Below are 23,505 nucleotides of genomic sequence, written 5' to 3'. Positions count from 1 at the left end.
GTCACTGAGGCGCCCTGGCTCTCCCGAGCCGCTAGTACTGCTGGTAAAAAGATGGGAAAATCAGATAGCCGTTCATCGAAAAATTTAACATAAAATGCCAGCTTTTACCACACCTGTCCGGATGCTAGAAGACTGAGCTCCAGCAGCGATTTGAGCTCCACTAGACAACGAAAAAGGTACTTTGATTGAAGAGGGCTGTCCCCCTCTTTCTTACCTTTAAGCTATTGTGTTAGCGGTAGAAAATAGAGATTTAGCTTGACCACTAAATTTGGGTTGGACTAGCCTCCATATGTCACAGTGAGCTAACACTAGGTGTGTGCATTCTTTACGTTTGGCCTTTAATAGGCATTTACAAGGCTCATAGGTTTGTAGACGAGCCTGAGAATGAAGGAAAGCTGAAAACGAAGAGAAGGAAAATGGATATGGTTAGATGGGTGTCTCCAAAGCAGCCGCTGTATGTTCCGTGTCGTTGCGAATGAATAAATGTCTAATTCTCCGTTAGTGTATAACATTTTAACATTGCAAGATAGGACGTCGTCAAACTAAAACATCAGGACCGATTTTTTACTTGCTAATATTTCTATTTGGATTAACATTTCTCAGCAGGGAAATGATTTTTTTCCTCCCTTGAACGTCCACCATGGACAGTCCTCTTTTTTCCCCTCCCTGCTGCTTTTAAATTAAAGCGTCAGTTCATTGCACAACAATATTCGGATTATTTACATTTGTATGATAAGCAAAATGTTGAGTAATTACAAACACGTGTAGCTTTAATTATAACCAGTTATAGTAGGGTAAAGGTAGAGTTGTCATGATTTATTGTTAATCCCAGCAGGGCTACACCGAGGTTACACAATTAAAATTACAGCTGACGATGTCCCTAAAGGGCCTTATTTCTTGTTAGATCAGAAACTAATCATGTAACCCAGATTTTAATTAATGAGTTAGCTGATTACACATTTTAATTTGACACTTATTCACACCGTAGACCTTAAAATATCTGCTAAAGACATTTTCTTTCTGTTGTTGTCACTGTAGTGGTATATGGTTAGGGAATATTGAAATATAGGCACAAGATTAGTGTTTCTGAGTGACTTCGTAATCTATAAATGTCCCTTCCAATTTGTACTGAAATCTAAAGTCTCTATAACAGACCTGCACAGTATTAAGAAGCTTGATTTTTGCCATGATAATATCAGCTCAGATAAATACCCACCACTCCAAATATCTTTGTAGTTATAATGATTCTACATGATAAAAGTAAGAAGATTGGTATTGTTAGATTTCTGTCTAAATTAGACTTATCAAGTAGAATAAATGGGGAAAGTACCAAAAGTTTTTTTTTTTTTTTTTTTAAAACATATGTATTAAAGGCTACATGAATATCAATGTGACAACAAAACACAATGGTCATACTGCGATCTTAACTTTATATTTATACCTCATTGGTTTATTTAAAAATGTCACTTTTTGGTGTTGATGTGCACTTTATGAGAAGTGGTTGCTTTCTGTTTGCAGATTTATTTGTAACTCTGGGAAAGTCTTGTCTTCAGTCCCTAAAGTAAAGAGGAGCAGGCTTTTTTTTTTTTAAATATTATGAATATTGTGTCCCCCACCTGCAGTTGAAGCGGCATCATCGGCAACACTCGACTGTTTCAAGGCAGCGCCACAAGGTCTGAAAGGATTTACCTACATCTGTTCGTCTGTTGGCTCTTTCTCAGTTAGCAGAAGATGTACGGTAGCGCCCGCTCTGTTGGCAGAGGGGATGCCAAAAACGGTGGAGGAAGAGACGGAGGCGGTGGTGGTAATCAGGGATCCGGCCGTTCACCACGCCTCCCTCGATCTCCTCGGATGGGCCACCGACGCACCAACAGCACCGGCGGCAGCGGAGGCGGTCCTGGAGGAGCGGGCGGGAAAACTCTCTCCATGGAGAACATCCAGTCCCTCAATGCTGCGTATGCCACCTCAGGACCCATGTACCTGAGTGATAACGAGGTTGCCATGGCGGGCGACCACATACCCAAAAGTGGTGTGACGGTGACCGCCGCAGGGCGACAAAGGGTGACGTACGGATCGCGAGGAAGCAGCGGTGGAGTCGTGGCTGCTAGCACTCCCAATATCTCCACCACAGTGCCTGCTAACGCAGTGCTGCCTGCAGGCATGATGGCAGGGGATGCGCTGGCGTTCGGGGACCACCACATGGCCTCCACAGTGCCACACTCTCTAAGGCAGGCCAGAGACAACACCATACTCGACCTGCAGGCCCAACTTAAAGAGGTATTTTATAGGACTGAAACCATTAATCAGAATTGATCGATTATTTCAATAATCAACAACTAATTTAATAATTAATTAATTGTTGTCTTGAATATGCAGACAGACAAAAATAACATATTCAGATCAGTAATTAATCCAATACTGCAAAAAAAATAAATAAATAAATCATACAAGATAAAAACATATTTTTCCTACCCAGACCTCCTCAAAAGTCATAGTTTTAGCTTCACTCGTTTCAGATTTTCTTAAGGAAGGTTATGGCATTGCATTTTAGGTGATAAAAGGTTCGTTTTCTTTTAAAAAGTTTTTGTCTTATTTGCATCTTTTAATGTATTGCTAATATTATATAAAAAAGGCTCAAGTGGTTAAATGAAAAATCTGTAGACTGTGCCTTTTTTTTTTATTCGATTAATCATCTTAATAATCGATTTCTGAACTAATTGTTAGTAACAGAGTTCTTCTGCCAGTTTGCAGATTTCTTCCATCAAGAACAACAGCTATCTGGATGAGCTTATCACCTTACTCTGTTCTGTCAGGTTCTGCGTGAGAACGAGTTGTTGCGGCGAGAAGTGGAAGTGAAGGAGAGCAAGCTGAGTTCCTCCATGAATTCCATCAAAACCTTCTGGAGCCCGGAGCTGAAAAAGGAGCGAGCCCTCAGGAAGGACGAAGCTTCCAAGATCGCCGTTTGGAAGGAGCAGTATCGCGTTATTCAGGATGAAGCACAGGTGAGCGTTTCAGTCTCTGATCTCAAGTTCGTTTTCTCTGCTTCAAATCATCACTTTTTAAGATGGGGAAAACACATTTCAGTCAGTGTTCCGGCTTTCACTTTCATTATTCTCCCCATGTATATGTTTAAAAGCTGGTTTTGAACATCTACTTAATCCTCTTACGTGCAGCTATATTCTCATGCTTTGTAGATGAAAGGGATGTAAAATTTAATGGTGCATTAGCATTTTTGTGTGCTTTGGAAAGTGCTGGAAGTGGTGAGCATAATAAAATGTAGCATTAAGGCCTATTTAATGTGTGTGTATGTGTGTTGTAGTGGCAGTCACAGATGCAGTTGTGTGGATGTAGGACTTTAGATGCCTGCATTGTGTTGAACAAGATGTTTTTGCTCTGAGTTATGGGATGTTTTGATCACAGCTGGTCGGCTCATACAAAGTCTAAGAACACAAGCAGAGAAAACGCAGAAAATGAATCTATATTAAAAACAGCCTGGCTGCTTTCTGCCATCTATAAATGGATGTTAATGCTTTAAGTTCTGCTTTAACAATATTTTTTGCTACCCATTTATTTGCAGGTGTGAGATTCTTACATGATGTTGGCCTTGGGTAAAAATAATACTAATGTTTCATTATATATATATATATATATATATATATATATATATCTTTTTTTTTTTTTTTTACCCCTCCAGGGGGTCTTTTGTGGGCTCTAGTGTCCCTTATATGACAGTGGGCTGACAGGAAACGGGGAAGGAGAGGGGAGAAGACATGCGGCAAGTATCGTCGGGTCCGGGAGTCGAACCCACGACGGCCGCGTCGAGGACTCAAGGCCTCCAAATATGGGTCGCGCTAACCAACGGCACGCCCCATGTTTCATTATATTTACACAAAATTTAAAACAAAAATCCAAAACATGACTTAATGTCATTTATTTGCCACAGAAGTCTATAATATTGAAAAATACAGTTATGATATTTATAAGATTTGTTTTTATTCAGTGTAAGGGAAAAATAAAGTGTAAAACTTGCATAAGTTTTGTAGCTTTGCTCAAATTCTTAAGGGCCGGAGTATGTATTTTTTAAATTCATCACTGGAAATATTTCTAATAGGTGTACACCAATAAATCGGCCCTGATTTCCTTAATTTTGGGCAATCGGCCAATACTTGCATCTGAAACCGATCTTATCCACTGAACTTATCTACTTCCAAAAAAGGTCTGAAATCGGCCTCTGTCCTCTTTTTGAGAGAAAGCTGGCTGACAGGCTGACCCGTCCACAAAGTGACGCCTGCATGTGTATGATTAACAATTGTCACCCAACTGTTGCCAACTTAGCAACTTTGTTGCTATGATTAGTGATTTTTCAGACCAAAAAAAATCAGCATCAGCCAAAATTGGAGTCGGTAGGTGAGGCTTTGTGAAAATCCTCACCTATCGGGTGCACCGATTGCCAGAAAACTGCAATCAGTGCACGCTTAGTTTTCAAACAGCTGAATTAGTTTTTCTTTTAAACTGAGACAAAATGACAGCAGCCTTCTTTTATCATCTGGTGGTCTGCAGCAACAGATGGGGGAGGGGCAGTGCTTCATAGAGCAGGAGAAAAGCAGTTAGTGACACTTTTATCTCATTTGAATATCTCATTAAAAATACTTTATGCGTTGTATGACATAAGATTTTTGTGTCTTTTAAAACTGAAACCTTTTCAAACTTTATGTAATCTTCGTAGCAGACAAGCTGCAACAAAAACCGTAGATCTATAACTTTAGTAATGTGCGTTATGCTGAATATGATGTATTGATCCCAGCTGTTGGGATCTATTACATTTTTTCTCAGATGTGTAGTGTGAATGTACCTTTCCTCTGGCTTGCAGTCTTTTAATGAGAAAATACAGGAAGTGTCAAAGCAAGTGGAGTTCACTCTGGCTACGCGAAGCCCAGAGGAGCACTCTGCCGCTCTGCACTGCTGGTCAGCTGGCTTAAAGGCTGCTCCTGCATCTTTTCTTAATCTCCAGTAAACGAAATTTTATAACTATGAATACAGTAATGTTGTAGAAATGAAAGGAGCACCACCTATTCCTCATATGAAGATCACACAGTTTTACAACTACATTTGATAACTTATGAACTTACTTAAGAATCCTGATTCTAAAATTTAATATTTAAAAATTTTATATTTAAAGTATGCAGTAGGAATTTTACATCAGCCAGAGTGATGTATTTAATAATGCTAACGTAACAAACACATTTGAAGCAAAAAAAAAAAAAAGCCTTTGTTGTCACGATTGTGGAAATTAGGTTTCATTAACAAAGACAAATCGTCTTTGTTTAACTGTGACTGTTAATGGATGGGCCACCTCCTGTGTAATTCGCTGCTTTCGCCCCTGCTGACTCACAGAATCCTGCTCCAGACTAATTCCCAGTTCTGCCCGACCAGCGCAGGGCTAATCAGCGGGTGCTTTAATTTAAAGATGTCAGCTTTCAAACGTCTGCCTCCGCCTCCCACGCTGGCATGCACGGAGACACAGAAAGGCACGGACACTGATTACGGCTTTGTGGTAAACTGCAGGCGTCGTCCTGGAAGGAGGCCCAACTGAATGAGCATATTTGCAGTTTCATATTTGCTGCTTGTGTACAATTCTTCCTCTCTTTTGCGGTTACTTATGTTTATTTGAGTACTTAATTTCATCCAAATCATGTTTTGCTTCTCTAGCAAAATAGCAAATATAATTTGGTGTTAAGATGAGTTTAGGTGGCGTGTATGTGTGTTTTCTCTCACACACCTGACTGTTTTCTCCCCTCAGGCAGTGAGGGTGAGAATATGGGGACTGAGGAAGGGAGAAGGTGTGTATGTCTGTGTGTGTGTGTAGGTATATCAGCGAGAGAAGCGGGGCGGTGGTGGCTCGGTGCAGTGAGTCAGCCTTAGTCACGGTGCATAGAGGGTGATGGAAAGGGATGGTTGGTGAGAGGATAGGCAGGAGGAGAAGGGAGTGTGTGTGGAAGGTGTTGGACAGTGAGTCGGGAGGAGAGCGATGTGCGCTGGTGGAGGGTGAAGGACAGATTGACAAAGGAAGGGAACAGGGAGGGGTCAGGACGACGGAGAAAAATGAAGCCAGACACTGACTTCTCTTTTTGTTTGGTCTTCTGAAAAACGCTCGCAGCTGGTTCAGACCAGAGCGTAACACTGCCTCGTGTTACGGCCTCGTAGCAGCTCTGCCAAGTGCCGTGGCGTCAGATGCTGCAAACAATGCAACACTACACTGGGCCGATTGTGTTTCACCTCTTGTATTTCTCAGGGCAAGAAATGCAACACTGTCCACAGAGCGAGACCCAGAAAGAGGAATCAGTCAAGGCAGGGCTAAACGTATGATAAAAGATATTTTTAAACAGAATTTGACACAGTCATATTGTCATGGTAACCGGTACCGCGCCTCCTGTTCATTGACATCTGGCACCAGAACCCCTGCATGGAGTTAGTATAGAAAATAGTTGAACAGATAGGTATTACCATGTCTTTACATGATAATACCATCAGTTCTCATTTACCTTGTGTTAGTTTAGTTTATTTTACACAGTTAAAATACAGATCAAAGATATTAAGAAAAAAAACAGTTCAGGAAAAGCAAAAGCCCAATAGAAAAATACATAAAGTGACCCAAGAATACAATCAATCCTTTATCAGTTGATTTATAAATGTATATAGAAAAAAATAAAAACACATATGCAACAATGGAAAAAGTGACAATCATAATTATTTAAGTACAGCTTCAAATAACATTGAAACTATTTTTACAGAATGCCTTTTACCAAGTGTGAAAAGTTATTTTGAACTTTGCACAATGTTCTGTCATCTCAATCTTTTATTTTATTTTTTTTAAATACCTACATAAAAAAACCACTAAATTATCCTTTTGAATGTTATTCTATGGGACATTGTGGTAATCTCCCCCTGCCAGCTAAGAAAGGTTGATGGAATCAACTAACTCTCTCACTCTTGGTTACCTAGCAACTAACTCACTCTTTGGTCACCTGGCAACAACCTGTTGAGTAACTGGCGCAGCAGCAGTTTTAGGTTTCACTCTGTGTTTCATAACTGCTTAAAAATAAACAACGATGTGAAGTGAAAATTGTGGATAAAAAAGGAAGGGTCAAACCTCCAGTTTGGTAAAATTTCAGATATTTAAAACAAAAAACTAATCAGTAATTACCAATAACGACAATTATTCATATTGATGGATATAAAATGCTTATAGTGATATGTTTTCCAGTGATATCGTCCAGTTCTTCAGTCAGATAGCCTCTGACCGAAGATGTTCTGTTTTATAACAGTCTCATGATGAAGAGGATGATCAGTTAGAATAGTTGCCAGAACAGAGCCAGCCTTAATTTTTTAGTTTTTTACTTCAAGAATCTTGGTCTTCCTTTTAAGGGATAAACACACCAAATGTTTTTGCATTTTCACAAAATGACAAAGTTGAAAAAATATTTTTAATGAAGATGGATGAAGCCTAAATGGACATGTCTGCCCCCAGCACCTCCAGATGACTGTTCAAGCCCTTCAGGACGAGCTGAGGATCCAGAGGGACCTGAACCAGCTGTTCCAGCAAGACCCCGCCAGCCAGGGAAGGGAACTGGCCCTCACATCTGAACCCACGGAAGAGAACTACCGGAGGCTACATGCTGAACACGAGAGGCAGGCCAAGGAGCTCTTCCTCCTGAGGAAGACGCTGGAAGAGATGGAGCTGAGGATTGACACACAGAAGCAAACCTTGGTCGCCAGGGACGAGTCCATCAAAAAGCTTCTGGAGATGCTGCAGAGCAAAGGTGGGTTTTAGAGACGTTTAGGTGTGTTTCATAAAAATGGAAACTATAAATCTAGTTGTTGTCCAGAGACATAAAAACGGTAAAAGTTTGGAATTACAAAAGTCTTGGACATAATTTTTGTTGTTTGTCTATGTTTGAACTGATTATCTGATTACTGGACAAAAACTGTCCCACTATGCTTATGCTCACTGATTATCTGTGTGTTTTTGTTTGCGTGTGTGTGTGAGACAGCTCCATCTGCCAAAGCGTCAGAGGAAGACCAGGAGAGGACCAGGAGGCTGGCTGATGCAGAAATGCACCGGCATCACCTGGAGAGTTTACTGGACCAGAGAGATCGAGAGATTACCGCCCTCAGAGAGGTAAGGCCCACATCAGCGATCCTGACTCTAAATGCCACACTTGTTGTATATTTTCCAACATCTTCCAGCTAATTTAAAAAAATTATTTTTTTTTCAAGTAAAATCCCTTTTTTACGTTTCTGATCCAGCAGGAGCTTCATCGTCGCTACGAAGGAACTCCAGAGTCCACCAAAACAAAGGCTTTACAGACTGTTATCGACATGAAGGTGAGAGTTTAACTGTTTCTAAGCAATCAGCTTCGCCACATCGTGCTTCCACTGGTGACCAACTTTAAATACCCAAGGATGCAAAAATCAACTCCATGGAGCGGAGCCTGAGGGACATGGAGGAGGAGCTGCTCATGATGAAGTCCAACGGACTTCTGAGCTGCGAGGAGCGGCAGGAAGAGATGAAACAGATGGAGGTGTACCGCAGTCACACCAAGTTCATGAAAAACAAGGTGAGAGACGGAACCAGTTCGATTTAGCTTCACTCAGATACGTAAAAGTTTGTCCTCCAAGTCTCCTGAGTTAAATTCTTTCTGTTTTTCAGATGGAGCAGGTGAAGCAGGATCTCTCCAGGAAGGACTCTGAGCTGCTGGGTTTGCAGACTAAGCTTGAGACCTTAACTAACCAGTTCTCAGACAGCAAACAGCACATCGAAGTCCTCAAGGAGTCTCTCACCGCCAAGGAGCAGCGTGCTGCCATCTTACAAACAGAAGTACAACAAAAGCCCAAAAGAAACCAATCGCTCATTATTTGGTAAATTCTTTTTAATGTACGTTGTATTTGTTTTGCCAGGTTGATGCCTTACGCCTGCGCTTGGAGGAGAAGGAGGCAACTTTGAATAAGAAGAGCAAGCAGATCCAAGAAATGTCCGAGGAGAAGGGAACCCTGAACGGAGAAATCCATGACCTGAAGGACATGCTGGACGTTAAGGAGCGCAAAATTAATGTGCTGCAGAAAAAGGTAAAGTTAAAAATGTGCCATACGGTGTGCCTCCTGTGGTGGATGTCTGCTTCACTGACATTGCATTTGCTTTGCAGATTGAGAACTTGCAAGAGCAGCTGAGGGACAAAGAGAAGCAGATGAGCAGCTTAAAGGAGAGGGTGAAGTCCTTGCAGGCAGACACTTCAAACACAGACACGGCGCTCACAACATTGGAGGAGTCTCTTGCGGAAAAGGTACGTTTACATCTTCCGGCCGGCTGCTGTAATTCCCGACTGTTTATGTGGAAAGGTCTTTTTGATTGTTTCTCTTGTGTTTTCAGGAGCGAATCATTGAGCGTCTGAAGGAGCAGCGGGACAGGGACGACCGAGAGAAGACGGAGGAGCTAGACTGCTCCAAGAAGGAACTGAAAGAGCTGAAGGAGAGGCTGAGCTTACTGCAGGGAGACCTGTCAGACCGAGAGGTGAGGAACAGATGGAGGAACACTCTCCGTTCTGCTGGGACTCTAAAAATACACACAGAACATCTTTTTTTTTTTGATGAGTCATTGTGTTTTCAGTTTCCTCCTGCTTGATTATCTCAAATCTCTCTTTTGCGTGCAGACCTCTCTGTTGGACCTGAAGGAGCACGCTTCATCTCTAGCCTCTTCAGGACTCAAGAAAGACACCAAACTCAAGAGTTTGGAAATAACCTTGGAGCAGAAGAAGGAGGAGTGCCTCAAACTGGAGAACCACCTAAAGAGAGTAAGCTAACAAATCACAGCGTGACTCGAATCTGCTTTTGTGCCCATATATGAACCTATATCTGGCTTTTTCACCGCAGTCTCAACGATCTACTTCTGATCTGTTCATCCCCATAAATATAAGATCTTTGGTACTTCCAAAAGTGGGATTAATCAGATACATATCCGATTGTTTTCAAAGTGCGTGAACAGTCAGATGCATCGTAATTCAAAAAAAGCCAGACGCAGTAAATCAGAACGTAAACAAGGGCTGAAAATTACGAACTTATGTAAGAAGTATGTGAAAATCTGTCTGCTCCCATTGCTGAATAAACTTTAGAATTCATCCTTAAACGACTCCACCCATTGTTACTTATGTAAACAATGTGCTGCTGTGTGATGTCAACGTTCTTCTTTTGCACATGAAGGTCGCTTTGGGGACGTAAACTTTTCAAACAGAAGTCTCATTGCAGCCGATCTTAATTAGTGTGAACAACCAAGCAAAAAAAAAAAAATATTTAATCAAAAAATGAGAATTGTGCAGCAGTGTGAATAACCATCTGGTTCATTCTTACTGACATGAATGTGATTCTTGTTAGGCTCAAAATGCGGCACTGGAAGCTCAAGCCAACACAGAGCTGGCGGAGCGCATCAGGAACCTGGAACAGGAAGTGGTCCGACACAGGGAGGATTCTGGAAAGGCTCAGGCGGAGGTGGACCGCCTCCTCGAGATACTTAGAGAAATGGAGAACGAGAAGAACGATAAGGACAAAAAGATCAGTGAGCTGGAGAGGTGGGTTATCTTTGGTGTTTGAACACAAATGAAGCTTCTGCCTGTCCCAGCTGGAGTTTCTCAGTTTGATTCCAGGTGGTCAGAGCGACGAGAACACATATTCACATTCAGACGAGAGGCTGTTTTTAGTCCCCGTCACTCAGATCTATGCAAGCTGACATGCATCTTCTAGTTCTGCAGCATATTTCTGATTCAGCATTTCATTTAACTTGCTAATTTTTAGCATCTCTTTCTAAAAAGTTTGAATTATCAGATGAGCCTCTTTTTCTTCCTTCCTAATGTTTCCATATGTTCAGTTTCTTAGCCTGAGTCTCTTTTCTCTTTACTGCTTTCTTTGCACTGGACATTTCTTACCTCACCAGTTTGGCCTCCAGGTTAGTACGTGCTCTTTTCTATCCGCCTGACTCCCCTCTCTCTTTATCTTTTATTTTTTTCCTCCTCCCTCCTTCTGTTTCTCTTTATTTTTTTACTGGACTCTTCTTTACATTTATGTTCATGATTCCCCTTTGTCCTTCTCTAGTTTTAACTTTAAATCAAATCTGACATTGATGCTGTTGACTGGAGGAAAATTGTTGCCAAAGCAACTGTAAGGATCTGTTTGTACACAATTTTGGAGTAAACTTTTCATTAGACCATGTTCCTGTACGTCTGTTTTAATCTGGAAATAATTTTTATTTACATCCTTCATCTGACTAAAACAGAATGAAATTAGATTTGATCATTATCCATTCTACAGAGATTTCCAGACTTTTATTCCTTATTCCATTATGTAAAATATAAAAATCTGAATTTCTCAATGTTTATATTCATTTATATTTAGGTGATCTGTGTTTGTTTTTACCACATCAAAACATTAGTTGTTGTCCCTTATTAATCAGTTGTTCACAGATAAATATTCAAAATGTAAAATGGACTATTTCAAAACCTTTTTTTAGTTTCTAGATGCTTAGCTCTGGGTTTCAAACTGAATCCAAACTTTTTGAACTGGGTTTGGTTTTTAATGCTTGGGAAAGAATATAAACTCACCGGTTTTTTGTTTTGTTTTGTTTTTTTAAATGAAGGTATCACTGCTCATAATGTGATCTAAAGTTAATTGTAATTTATTTCTGATCATCTGAGATGTATGTTTTAAGTATTTTTTTTTAGATATATATTTATTGTTTACATTGTATCAAAATTTAAGAGAAAATAAACACATGACAAAAGTTTGCTCATTACTTCACTGCACAATCATAAACCAGTTTTCAGACAGGAGGGATTAAAAATAGATAATAAAACCCAGCTATGGTGTTCATAATTATTCATAATGTCACAAAAACGGAACAGAAGCAAAGATGTTTGTGCAAATACAAAATTTTGAAATTGTTAAAACCTTGCTGAAAACCATCAAATGTCAGATTTGCATTTACTTTTTGTTTTACCGTTTTATTCTTTACAAAGTAAACTGAACCATTATATTTGAGCTTTTACTATGTGTATTTACATGATCATTAATTCATAAAAAAGTCATATTCCTGGTCATCCTGTCAGCAGGTATTTAATTTTTTGTTTATATTTAAACCCATAACTTCTTTAATATGAAGTATTTAATGTACGTAAAGATAAAAAGGGCGGTCCATGTAACAAATCTGGGGGTTTTTTGTGTAAAGAAACTTTCGCCATATAATTAGCAAAGTATTTAACAGGTTTAGATTTAAATATCAGATTTCCTGTCGGTGTTTTTGCAGGAGTTAAGCATATTTTGTCTCTGTAGGCAAATGAAGGACCAGACGAAAAAGGTGGCCTCCCTGAAGCACAAGGAGCAGGTGGAGAAGAGCAGGAATGCTCGACTGATGGAGGAGGCCAGGAAGAGGGAGGACAACCTGTCCGAATCGTCCCAGCAGGTGAAGGTGAGGCTTGTTTCTGAATTGCTTGGGCTTGAATGCAGTCTGCAGGAAATGCACCCTGGGACGTCGCGTCGGCGTCTAACAAAACAAAATCTTCGCTGGTGTGAAGGACACTCTGCGTCAGAAATCAGAGCGCATTGAGGAGCTGGAGGAGGCTCTGAGGGAGAGCGTTCAAATCACTGCTGAGCGAGAGATGGTGCTGGCGCAGGAAGAGGCTGCTCGATCGCTGCAGGAAAAACAGGTAATTAAGCACACACACTAACACACACACACACACACACACACACACACACAAGAGAGACAAGTCAGTATTAGTCAACCAACAGAAGCAGCCGCTGCTACATTTCTAAACATTCCTCCAGAAGTCTTTCTCTTTCACCTGCGTGGTGTTAATCACTCTTTGTCCTGCCTCCTCTCTTCTGGCTTCCTCTTCTTCCTCAGTTCCTTTATCTTTGCTTGTCATTTTTTTCCCTGTCTTCTTTCTGCTACACAACCGCCTCTCCGAAGCACTCACTCAAACCAATGCATGAGTCCAACCTCTCCCACTTTAAGTGGTCTAAGGTACGAGTCCAGTGTGTGTGATCTCCATCAGTGATCAGCAGCTCCGTTAAAAACAACACTTCTACAAGTCATGCAGTCTCGTGCAACGCTTTCTCTAGAGGTTGTTTTTTGGTCTGTGTGGAAGCTTTCAGATTGATGTTCAGACTGCATGGATTTGTAAAGTGTTTGTGTCGTTTCCAGCCCATGTAGATGGGATTATGTTTACCTGCTGTTTGCTTGTAAAGTAATGTTCCTAGGCAGAGGGTTCACTTACACTGCAATGCAAACGTGTTCATGCTTCTTGGATTTTCCCATATTTTACCATGACTCAACCACAAACTTCAGTGTCTTGTAGAGCGGAAACAATTAATCGTATTAGTTGATTGTTGAAATAATTGTCAACTAATTTAGTAAGTGGTGAATCATTAATTGGATATATTCAGACTTTAAAAAAAGGTAATTTACTGAAAGAACAGCATACTCAGAACAGCAATGAAGTAAAAAACTACAAAAAATACATACATTTGGCGCTTGAGATAGATGAATCTTTGACCTCAAGTGGCATACTTATAGCTTTACCTCGTTCAAATTCTATACATACAAAATCTGCTATTAAGCTCCTTTTTCTGTCCAATTATTAATTGATTAATAGAAAAAATAGTCAAGCACTGTTTAAGTCAAGCAGGAAGGGCTGAGCTTTCCACATGTTGATGCTGCATCTGCATTGTTTTGCTATAAATTATCAAGTATTCACTAGAGCAGTGGTTCTCAAATGGGGGTACACGTACCCCTGGGGGTACGTGGAGGTACTGCAGGGGGTACGTGAAGCTTTTCAAAATATCTTTAAAAAAATCAGTAGGCTCCTCATAATAAGTCTTGGGAAAAATTATTTTGTAAAAAGTTCGATAAAATATAAATGTGTGTTCATGCACTGAATTTTATATTCAGTATTTAGTTTCAATATCCTTTAAAATAAAAAATGGTTTGACTGGTTTTATACCTTCCTGGTGGTCACCGTCTTCTGTTTTTCTTTTTTGTTTAACCATGCAATGTTTGTAATATGGATGTATTTGTCAGGTTCACTGATATAAGTTGTTTGGCTTTAATAAATCAGACAGTGATTTTACAGCACTGTACCTCTTTTTAATTCCAAAAATGTTTTGCCCGTGTCAGGGGGTACTTGACTAAAATATATTTTTAAGGGGGTACATCACTGAAAAAAGTTTGAGAACCACTGCACTAGAGGAATGCTGTTATTGCATTTTAGGCAATAACATGGTTTATATTTTTTTAATTTAACAAGAGAAATTAATTATTTGTTTCCATCTTTTAATGTATTCTTATAATGTTGTACAAAAAAGGCTTACTTGGTTAAATAAAAAATGTGCAGAATGTGACAAATTTTTTATCCGATTAATTGTCAGAATAATCAATTTCTAAATTAAATGCAAAAATGTTGTGCTGTGGAAAACTAACCCTACACATCAAACTTTCCCTTCCTATAAGAATGTATGGTGGTGGCAGTATCATGCTGCGGTAGTGCTTTTTTCAGCATTCGTAGGTGGTTCTATAAAGTAATGTCTCATGAAGATTGGCTATATGTGCAGTTTTCAGATTTCTTATGTGCAAAATACTTTGAAATCAAGCTTTTACTTGAGAATTGTTTCTCTTTCTTGTTGTCCCATCACACAAAACCCCCAAAACATGTTTAAGGTTTGTGGTTGTAGCATTGGCATGATGTGGAAAAGTTTGTTGGGTATGAAAGCCTTTGTGCGGCACTGTATTCATTAGTTGGCCAGTGAATGAAGATGAGCTATTCAACTTTTCTCTAGTTTGGTGAATTCTTGAAAAACAAAAACAAAAAAACACTTGAGAGCTCATCTCATTTGCTTTGGCAGGATGTTTGTTGTCACCCCTCCGGATCAGATTTCCACCCAGCCGTGTCCCCCTCCAGGTTTCAAACGTTGCTAAAATGTCTGAGGCACTTCTGAACACAATAAAGAGGACTGCTGCTGATGTGGAAGGGTTATTTTAGTCGATCTTCATCGCTGCATTAATGTTGGTCTTCTTTTCTTTCTTTGATTGCTTGGATCTCTGTTCAGTTGCATTCAGAGGTTAAAGGGATAGTTGGATATTTAATATGTGAGGTTATCAGAGGAAGTTTCCTTACCTGTTATAGAAACGTCACAGCTGATGAGTCGGATTGATGCAGCTCCAACAACCTTCACTGAGATCGGTTGAGAAAACAATCTGAACAACCTTAAGAGTTTATTGGACATTTATAATGGACTAATATAGTAATATATGAACATTTTCAGAGTTGTTTTAAGAGATGCACAGATCTTTTGATTTTTTGATTCCTTATTCTGTGAGGCTTCGACCTGCCGATACTAAGTTTAACCGTTTCTACTAAACGTTTTTTGTAAAACGAAACAATGGCTTCATCACAAACTGGACAGACCAGATTACAGTGTTGTCCCTCTCTGGGAATCACCTAGGGCAGAAAAACCCTTCAGACATGATCTGCTTGTGGAGAATTGCAGCGCATCTCCTATATTGTTTTTTTTCTCATTAACTTTTCTATCGGCAGTCCTGGAAAGTTAGAAGAGCACCATATCACAAAATGTCTTTGATTTACTATTGTTAGAATTATTATTATTTTTATTTACTGCAACTATAAATTAACCCTTAGTTGGCTTTATTGTGAATTGTTTAAATCAGGGTGATTTCACACTATGTGTTAAATTCGATTCATAATGGTCTTAAAAGGCTTTTAAAAAGCTCTTAAAATGGAGTTGGTGAAACCTGCAGAAACCCTGATGTATCAGAGGTATGAATGACACCTGATGAAATTAAAATTAATTGAACAATCGGTTAATAAAAGATGAATACTTTCCATTGCAAGAAGATTTAAATTAGTCAGTGATGGTCTCTTCATAAAACGGATGTAAAAAATGTACCGTCTTCAGGTCACAAAGCGCCCTCTTGCCACTCTTTTCACCAACTTGCCCTTGTTTTGATTTGCTAAAACTGTGACAGCTGTTTGACTAGTTGTTCGTCTTCCTCACAGCAGTATGACTCCTTTCTCCCACAGGTAGGGAAATGCATTTACAGAACCTCACTTCACACGATCTAAACTGTCCCTTTAACGCACCCTGGAGTAAAACTGTTTCCAGTCTGTATGCAACTGCTTGTATATTTGTTTGCTAGTAACAGTTGTTTACTTTAGTAGGTAATGAAAACAGATTCTACAACTGTCCTTCCCTTTCATCAGTCCATTTATCATTTAGAAACCCCTGTAAGTGTCATTTGCTGGAAAAATGCTTGACACTCGACAACCGTTGATTTCTAGGTATATGTGTGTGTGTGCGTGTTTCCAGATGGAGGAGCTGCTGGGTGCCATGGAGAAGGTGAAACAGGAGCTGGAGTCCATGAGGGCCAAGCTGGCTTCTACCCAGCAGTCTCTGTGTGAGAAGGAGGCCCACCTGACAACCCTGAGAGCTGAGCGCAGGAAACACCTGGAGGAGGTGCTGGAGATGAAGTAAGACCCACGCACACACACACACTGACTGACACACACTCACTAACTCTACAGGGTGGTATAGACTGTAGACTATTGATTGCCGCCTTAATCAAGTAAAATGTCATCCATTTCTGGCTTTTCCCAGTCGGCATGCTGGCTTTGTGCTATAAATAATAGAATATACCTGAGCTATTTGTACAGCTGAGCATCCTGTTGCTTCATCTACATCAAACAGGCAGGAGGCCCTTCTGGCCGCCATCAGTGAGAAGGACGCTAACATCGCGCTGCTGGAGTTGTCGTCCTCTAAGAAGAAGAAGACGCAGGACGAGGTGGCTCAGCTGAAGCGAGAGAAGGACAGGCTGGTGCAGCAGCTCAAGCAGCAGGTGGGGAAACGCCATCTGGGATCAGGAAGGGGAGATGTGACATGTGGAGACAGGAGTTGATCAGGGAGACCTGCGTTTGTACATTCATCTGAAGTTTCACCCGGCGTTTATTAGAAGGGTCACCTCTGTGTCAAATGATGAAGCTGTTTGTAAAAAAATCAACAGTAATAACTGAAAAAACAAAAATATGCTGTATAATATGACCACAGGTCGGCATATCTTTTGGTGTATTTTATTCTTTCTCCCAAACATTACTTCCATAATGTACTTATTTGTTTAGTTGTTGTAGTAAGTTGTACTTTGGCTTCATTGTTTATGCATTCTCTTACAAGTCTGGTTGTTGTGCATAAGTAGAGTAATTAAAAAAAAAAAACAGCTTTAGGGTTTTCTTCACTTGAGCCTCCACATTGTGTCACGAGGTTACAGAGCCACAAAATAATATTAAGCCTACCTTTTACATTCTATTTATGAAAAACATGCAGCTGTAAATGATTTTGTTCCAGACCAGTGCATCACTTTCTGAACAGAAAGAGCAGGTTTCATAAAAAATTTGAAAAATGGGAAGTTCAGTTTGAGTATTTTCCAGATGTAGAAGTGTGGAAAAGGAAAATAAGTGTTTGAAAAAATAAATTAATTCCTTTTTTTCCTTACATAATATTTTTTCCTTCCTTCCTTTTTTTTTTTTCTATAGAACCTATAAAAATATAGGTTTTATATTTCAACCCAGCCTTTATCAGGCATAAATTCATAGAAAATTATATTTTTAAGTTTATAAAGTTTGTATTTTTAGATAAAGAAATGCATAGAAATCCTGGACCTCCCTGCACAAAGCAAAGTGACTGAAGTGAGTCTCTCATGCACTTTGCTGCTGTTATTGTTTTATGGCTTCTCAGATATTTACTTCCACAAAAATAAATGCGATCTTCCAGATGTCATTGATTTCTCATCAAAAAGAAACATCTGTAGTACATTTTATAAAAAGCAGTGCTCATATTAACAGCCATGTTTTCTTAAGATGGAGTCAGAAAATGTCACTTCTGATATTTTGAACTTTCCTCTGTTTTTAATCGTCAGACTCAGAACCGAATGAAGCTGATGGCCGACAACTACGAAGATGATCATTTGAAGGCTGCACACGACCACACAAATCACAAACCCTCTCCAGATCAGGTAATCCATTTGACCCGGATCTGATTTGACAACATCTCAGTCGCTGAAAAGATCTTCTCTGAAGCGTTTGTCCAGAAGGTCGGACTGGTGGACGCCATGTAAAGGCAGCAGACGGTTCTTTGTGTCGATGTGTGCTAACCACGTTTTTTCTTCCTAATGCTGCGTCTGGCTAACCTCGTGGTTACCAGGATGATGAGGAGGGTATCTGGGCGTAGCCTGCCTTATGCCCCTCCCCTCTCTTTCACAAACTTTTTGTTCAGAAGGGTGAGCTCGTATAAAGAAAGCCAAACCTTTCACCTTCTCCACCAGCATGTTGATTTTGTTTTTCCTTCATTCATCTGTGGTGCTCTTCATATTGTTTGATGTTGGGTCACATTGTTTGAGAATGGAAGCATTTGTTGTGTGTTGCTTGTGCAGCTTAAGAGTCTTACATTTGCATGCAGTTTCTATGCTGCTATTTGTTATAAATTTTACTCACTGAATTTTTCTGTTTTTATGATGACGCTAAAGCTATCAGGGATGGATAGCTATGCATGCTGAGTCATGACCACTGCAGCTTCATCGTGTGCAAGCACTTGGACCGGATCAAAACTCTTCTTCTGTCATCTTGGATGAGAACAAAAATGCTTCCTCTGACACTTTTCCTCTTCCTCCTCTCTACAGATGATACCCCCTCTTCTTGTCCTGTCCCAGAACCGCAGTAAGCTCAAACTCTACATCGCCCACCTGACAGACCTCTGCCACGACCGAGACCCCAGCATCCTCAGCCAGCTCACGCCTCCGTCTCACTACCACCACAGCGACCCTGAAGACTGGGAGGAGGAACTTCAGAAAATGAGCAACGAACAGGTGCTGGGAGAAAAAAAATCGAAATTTTTTTACATTTCAACAAACTTTAATGTGTTTCAGTAGGATTTTTATTTTGACAGATCAATAAAAGTTAATGCATAAATGAGCCTGGATGGAATAATTAGATGGGTTTTAATTACATTTTTATTTTTTTAATCAAAGCAAATTTGTTAACTATGCAGTTCTTTAGTATTCTACCCCCTTTTTTCTGTTACCCCTGAATAAATAGCCAAACAACTCAATGTGCTAACTAAAACATCCTACAACAATTGAGTTTTGCATCAGTTTTTGTTAATCATTTTAATCTTCAGTGTCTTCCTGCTTTTCAATTATTTTTAAGTCACTTTTTTGAGGTGGCGACAAAAAAAGTTCCTGTTGAAATAGTTTTCAGTTGCCATGGCAGCATCTCCAATTAAAGCTCACTTTGATGCTGAAAATATCTCTAAAACAAATGTGGCGAGCTGAGATTTTCTTTTCCGTTTGTATTTTACTTGGTGTACATTCTGAAAAATCGCCACTAAGTTATTAACATTTTCAAGTGTCAAACATGCAAAACTAAATAAACTTCAGGCCAGGAAGATCACTGGTTTTAAACTTTTAATAGCTGAGTTTTGTCTATTTTATACTTTAAAATAAGACTTATTTTTTTTCCTATTCTTCCTTTCTGATTTTGCTCAGGTTTCCTACTCCCACAACTTTGGCCCTTTGTCTTGAACATCTTACATTTTAGTGCCCAGTGTTTCAGCTCCTCTCTATGCTTCTCTATTTGGCATAAACAGGCTGTTGTAACAAATTGTGGAAAGCAGGTCCGGACTTTATGTCCGTGACATAAAAATCACAGACAGCTGAAATCAGTATCTGAGTTTTTTTTGTTTTTTTTTAAATGATGCTTTGGACTGGATCTGGATATTTGCCACATCTTTGAGGAGCTGAAAAGGTTTTAAAGAGCTGTTTAAAATGTAAAAGTTTAGCTAATAACTCACTAAAACATTCTCAGGGCTGCTGCTTTCAGGGGAGTTAAACAAACTCAAACACTATCCTTTATTTTTCTGTGTTTCCAGTTGAAACGGGAGACTGAGGTGTGTGAGAAGGAGAACGGGGAGCTGCTGGAGTTTGCCAATTCAGTTCTCCAGCAAATCGCAGACTTCTGCCCTGACATCCTGGAACAGGTCGTCAATGCGCTGGAGGAGTCATGCTGACAAATCTGACTTTGGACTTGAGCAAGCGGAGCCCAGGAAACGCCGACCTCCATCCGAGAAGAAGAGAGCCGGCCGAGGCTTCATCTTCTCCACCCTGCATCAAGTTTTCCAGGAAACTGAAGTGCTTTTCTGTCTCTTATGTCACTCTGAGGTCAGGCTGGCTGCATCAAAATAAGGAAATTTACAAAGCAACACTATGAAGACATGTTTTATTTAGTGCAAATGAGGGAGGAGAACTAAAGCACACACAGTGGGGCGATCTTTATCTTTTAGCATAGCCGCATTGTAAAAGATGTTCCAGATGAAAGAAGGGAGCCTCACAAAGCCTTACCTCCAGCAGGAACTGACCTTCATGAGGCACTTTTGTCTCAGGCTTTTACCTCTTTTATTCATCTCTCAAGCCTTTCATGTTAAAAGGGGAACACGGACAGAAAAGCACTTTTTTTATTTCTGGGGGAGCTGCTACACCCAAAGGGAGCAGGGTGGAGTCGAGTTCGGAGGTGAGGCCTTGTTTTCAGTCTCGCGTTACCCATTGCAGCGCCATCAAAATGCCACTTTTTAACTAGAAGAGCTCCTGATGCCCTAGTGTCGGTACGTTACTGCGTCGTCAGTGGCAGTAGAGGGGGATCAAGGCTCAACCTTTCACAGAAGATCTGAGTTTAGTTACTACGTTTATTACCGAGGAGAGGATTTAGAAAAGCTTTTCTTTCATTTCTCGATGGTTTTGCACACAGCGTCCACTTGTTTATGAGGTATGCAATGTTTCTTTTTTTTTTTTTTGAGAACGTTCTCGTGGCCTTGGAGCATGCACAGAGATCAGTACAGGACCTAAATGCAGAGGCTTTTCTGCCTCTGTAATACTGGTGCTATGGCATGATGTAAGAACTGATCCTCATCCAAAGTTTCTAAAGGAGTTCCTTAAAGCCCACATACCGACGGCCCTTTTTTTTGTATGCTCAGATGCCTCTGTTGGTGTTTGTTTCTGTTTGTTTTATTATTCAGGGCTGAGTTTTTTAATTACTAAGTGCATTGATTGACATTTACAGAGGAAACGAAAGTCACTTTTCAAGCAGATTTTGACTTTTTAAGGTAAGTTTGTAAATAACGTGATATTCAACACGTACAGTAACTGAATAAAAGTAATAACGTGGAAGATGTATCGTGCATTCTTAAAAGACAAAAAAATCTGAAAAGTTCAAAGCAGTGCAGTTGTCTTTAGTGTCTAATTTTGTCTCCCGGGACAAACGTATGTGTGACAGTGCTGCCATAAATTGCAGAAAGTCTATGTTCTATAGAGAAATATATAAAAATAAGATATATGAAAAGTTTACTGTATCAATATGCATTGAATGTTTGCACAGAATCTCCCAAGAGCGAGTTGCTCTGAACAAAATAAGTGTTCTCAGCGGAAACTGAGGAAAAAAAATAAAGTGTCAAAATAATGTGTGAACTAAAGATGTTTCAAACCGTGTCTATGTGATGGGAGGGTGAATTCTCTTGTTTATTTCTAATCGTCTTTTTCAAATAAATATGCTCGCCAAACGGTGGCGCTATCCTAAGACGCCCATGTTGTCTTTTCTTAGTCGATGGTTTTTGTTGGTGACCCTGATGCATAAAAACGAGCCTCCAGCTGTCGTAGCTCTCCTGCTATCAGTGATTATATTCAGCGGGTGTCAGAGTGAGAACCAAAGACACGGCTGGAGGTCAGAAATGAGAGTTGGATGCTTGTTTTTCTCTGTCAAACTGACTGAAGAGCTGTTTCTTTCCCTTTAGCTCCTTACAGCTGAATTCAAAGATTATTCTAGCAGTGTTTCATTCCCCTTTACTTTGGCCTCGCTTTCCTTTCTTCACTCAACGTCTTTTCTTTTTCCTTCAACTTTTTAACTGGGAACACAGAGCTAATCAAGGGGCTTTAAGTTTGATGTAAGTTTTTGCATTTGTAAAAAAAATTAATAATGTACTGCTGTCTGTTAATGTCAAGAATCAAACTGAATTAAAAAAAAAGACATGTTGGTTATATGGATTTTGTATGTATAGAAAAGAATAAATTATGAGCCTCGTTTTCTTGTGAAGCTTTTTCCTTTTTAACCAGAGGAGCTCCCATCATAGTGCTTCATGTTCAGCAACTAATATTTTATGTCATCTTCAGCACTGGAGGAAAGAAGTTATTTAATTAATTCATGCCTTAATGCCCAGAAATGACTCAAGTAAAAGCAGCAATACTTCATATTTACTCAAGTAAAAGTAAAAAGTAGGCGATTAAGAAACGACATGAGTGAAACAGTGTTTTATAAAAAGCCTACTTGAGTACGAATTGATCAAAAACTCTATAATCAAATGTTTTATATATCAGCAGATGAAAATCTAATACTACATGCAAATTCAAGCATTTTAAAAACTAAAATGAAAAATGATGCTAGTAAATACAACTGTGAAACAAATCCAGGTGGAATGTTAGAAAAACGTTCCAATATTTCTTTTCAACATATAACTAATAACCTTTGAAAAATCTATTTTTTGGCCCAGTCTTGAGCACTGAATGTCTTGTACCTGCGGGCGGTCCAGGTGGGTTGTAGTTATGGAAGATGACAGAACTGGAAGATGAATAGGCTCCTGGTAAATTCAAGCTTGATTCTCCTCTAATCCTTTTTTTCTCAACATGTTTATTGACTATTTTCAGCAAAATGTCTGATGGTTCTGTGATCATGCTCTAACATCTTAGTGATTTCAAGAGTGCTGCCTCTCACTGAGAGACTTTTGGTCATTTTTAAATTGCAATTTTATTTTTTTTAATTTACAGTGAGAAAATAGTTATGCACAACCTGCATTGATCTTCCTACATCACACCTTCAGTACACAGATAAACACCTTGTATGCTTAATTCATTCAAGTTGGATACATTTAAATGCTTAGAGTTAGAAAATGCACCTAAAAATTATAGTAAAATAGTTGTCTAATAATTGTGCACGCACAGCTGACAGGCTAAAAATCATGTAGATCTCAGTGCCTTTTTGAAACTCTCCTTTCCCAAGATAGCTTTTAAATTAGCTGCTATAGAAAGAGGGTTCTTTACAAGACTTGTACATAGGCCTGTCGCGATAAACAATAAATCAATTAATCGCACGATAAATTAAAACTATCGACCTAATTTTAATTATCGGCTTTATCGTCTCTTCCGGCCTTTTTCTCTTTCTGTTATTGACACTGAATGAAAAAAGGCTCAACTCCGGTGCTCTCCACTGACCCTCCCTTCCTCATTTCCTTAGTGTAATGCCCAACGTACACTGCACGATCGTAGAGCTGTGGGCCGATTGTCAAAACCTGACAGACCACACA

The 23,505-nt window shown here is 39.6% G+C and overlaps 1 protein-coding gene across 10 annotated transcripts; it reads left to right on the top strand.

Annotated features, from left to right (window-relative positions):
* On the top strand, positions 1 to 22,229 carry erc1 (ELKS/RAB6-interacting/CAST family member 1). Of its 10 annotated transcripts, none has more exons than XM_023350298.1 (22): positions 1 to 176; positions 1,623 to 2,277; positions 2,814 to 3,002; positions 7,529 to 7,820; positions 8,052 to 8,179; positions 8,311 to 8,385; positions 8,463 to 8,618; positions 8,711 to 8,878; positions 8,959 to 9,126; positions 9,204 to 9,341; positions 9,428 to 9,568; positions 9,708 to 9,848; positions 10,426 to 10,619; positions 10,982 to 10,993; positions 12,373 to 12,508; positions 12,615 to 12,746; positions 13,013 to 13,066; positions 16,426 to 16,586; positions 16,804 to 16,951; positions 18,026 to 18,121; positions 18,785 to 18,970; positions 20,032 to 22,229. In XM_023350298.1, the coding sequence occupies exons 2-22, from the start codon at positions 1,732 to 1,734 to the stop codon at positions 20,167 to 20,169; spliced, it is 3,399 nt and encodes a 1,132-aa protein (XP_023206066.1). In that variant the 5' UTR covers positions 1 to 176; positions 1,623 to 1,731; the 3' UTR covers positions 20,170 to 22,229. The 10 variants fall into 10 exon arrangements, with proteins under 10 accessions (XP_023206066.1, XP_014328588.1, XP_023206100.1 ...); XM_014473102.2 differs by having other exon boundaries at positions 8,308 to 8,385; XM_023350332.1 differs by lacking the exon at positions 20,032 to 22,229 and adding an exon at positions 18,310 to 18,385 and having other exon boundaries at positions 8,308 to 8,385; positions 18,785 to 18,872.
* The last annotated feature ends 1,276 nt before the right edge of the window (positions 22,230 to 23,505 follow it).

Source organism: Xiphophorus maculatus, chromosome 2 (genome assembly GCF_002775205.1).
Source record: "Xiphophorus maculatus strain JP 163 A chromosome 2, X_maculatus-5.0-male, whole genome shotgun sequence".
Lineage (NCBI taxonomy): Eukaryota > Metazoa > Chordata > Actinopteri > Cyprinodontiformes > Poeciliidae > Xiphophorus > Xiphophorus maculatus.
This window is presented reverse-complemented; position numbering and strand designations above follow the sequence as displayed.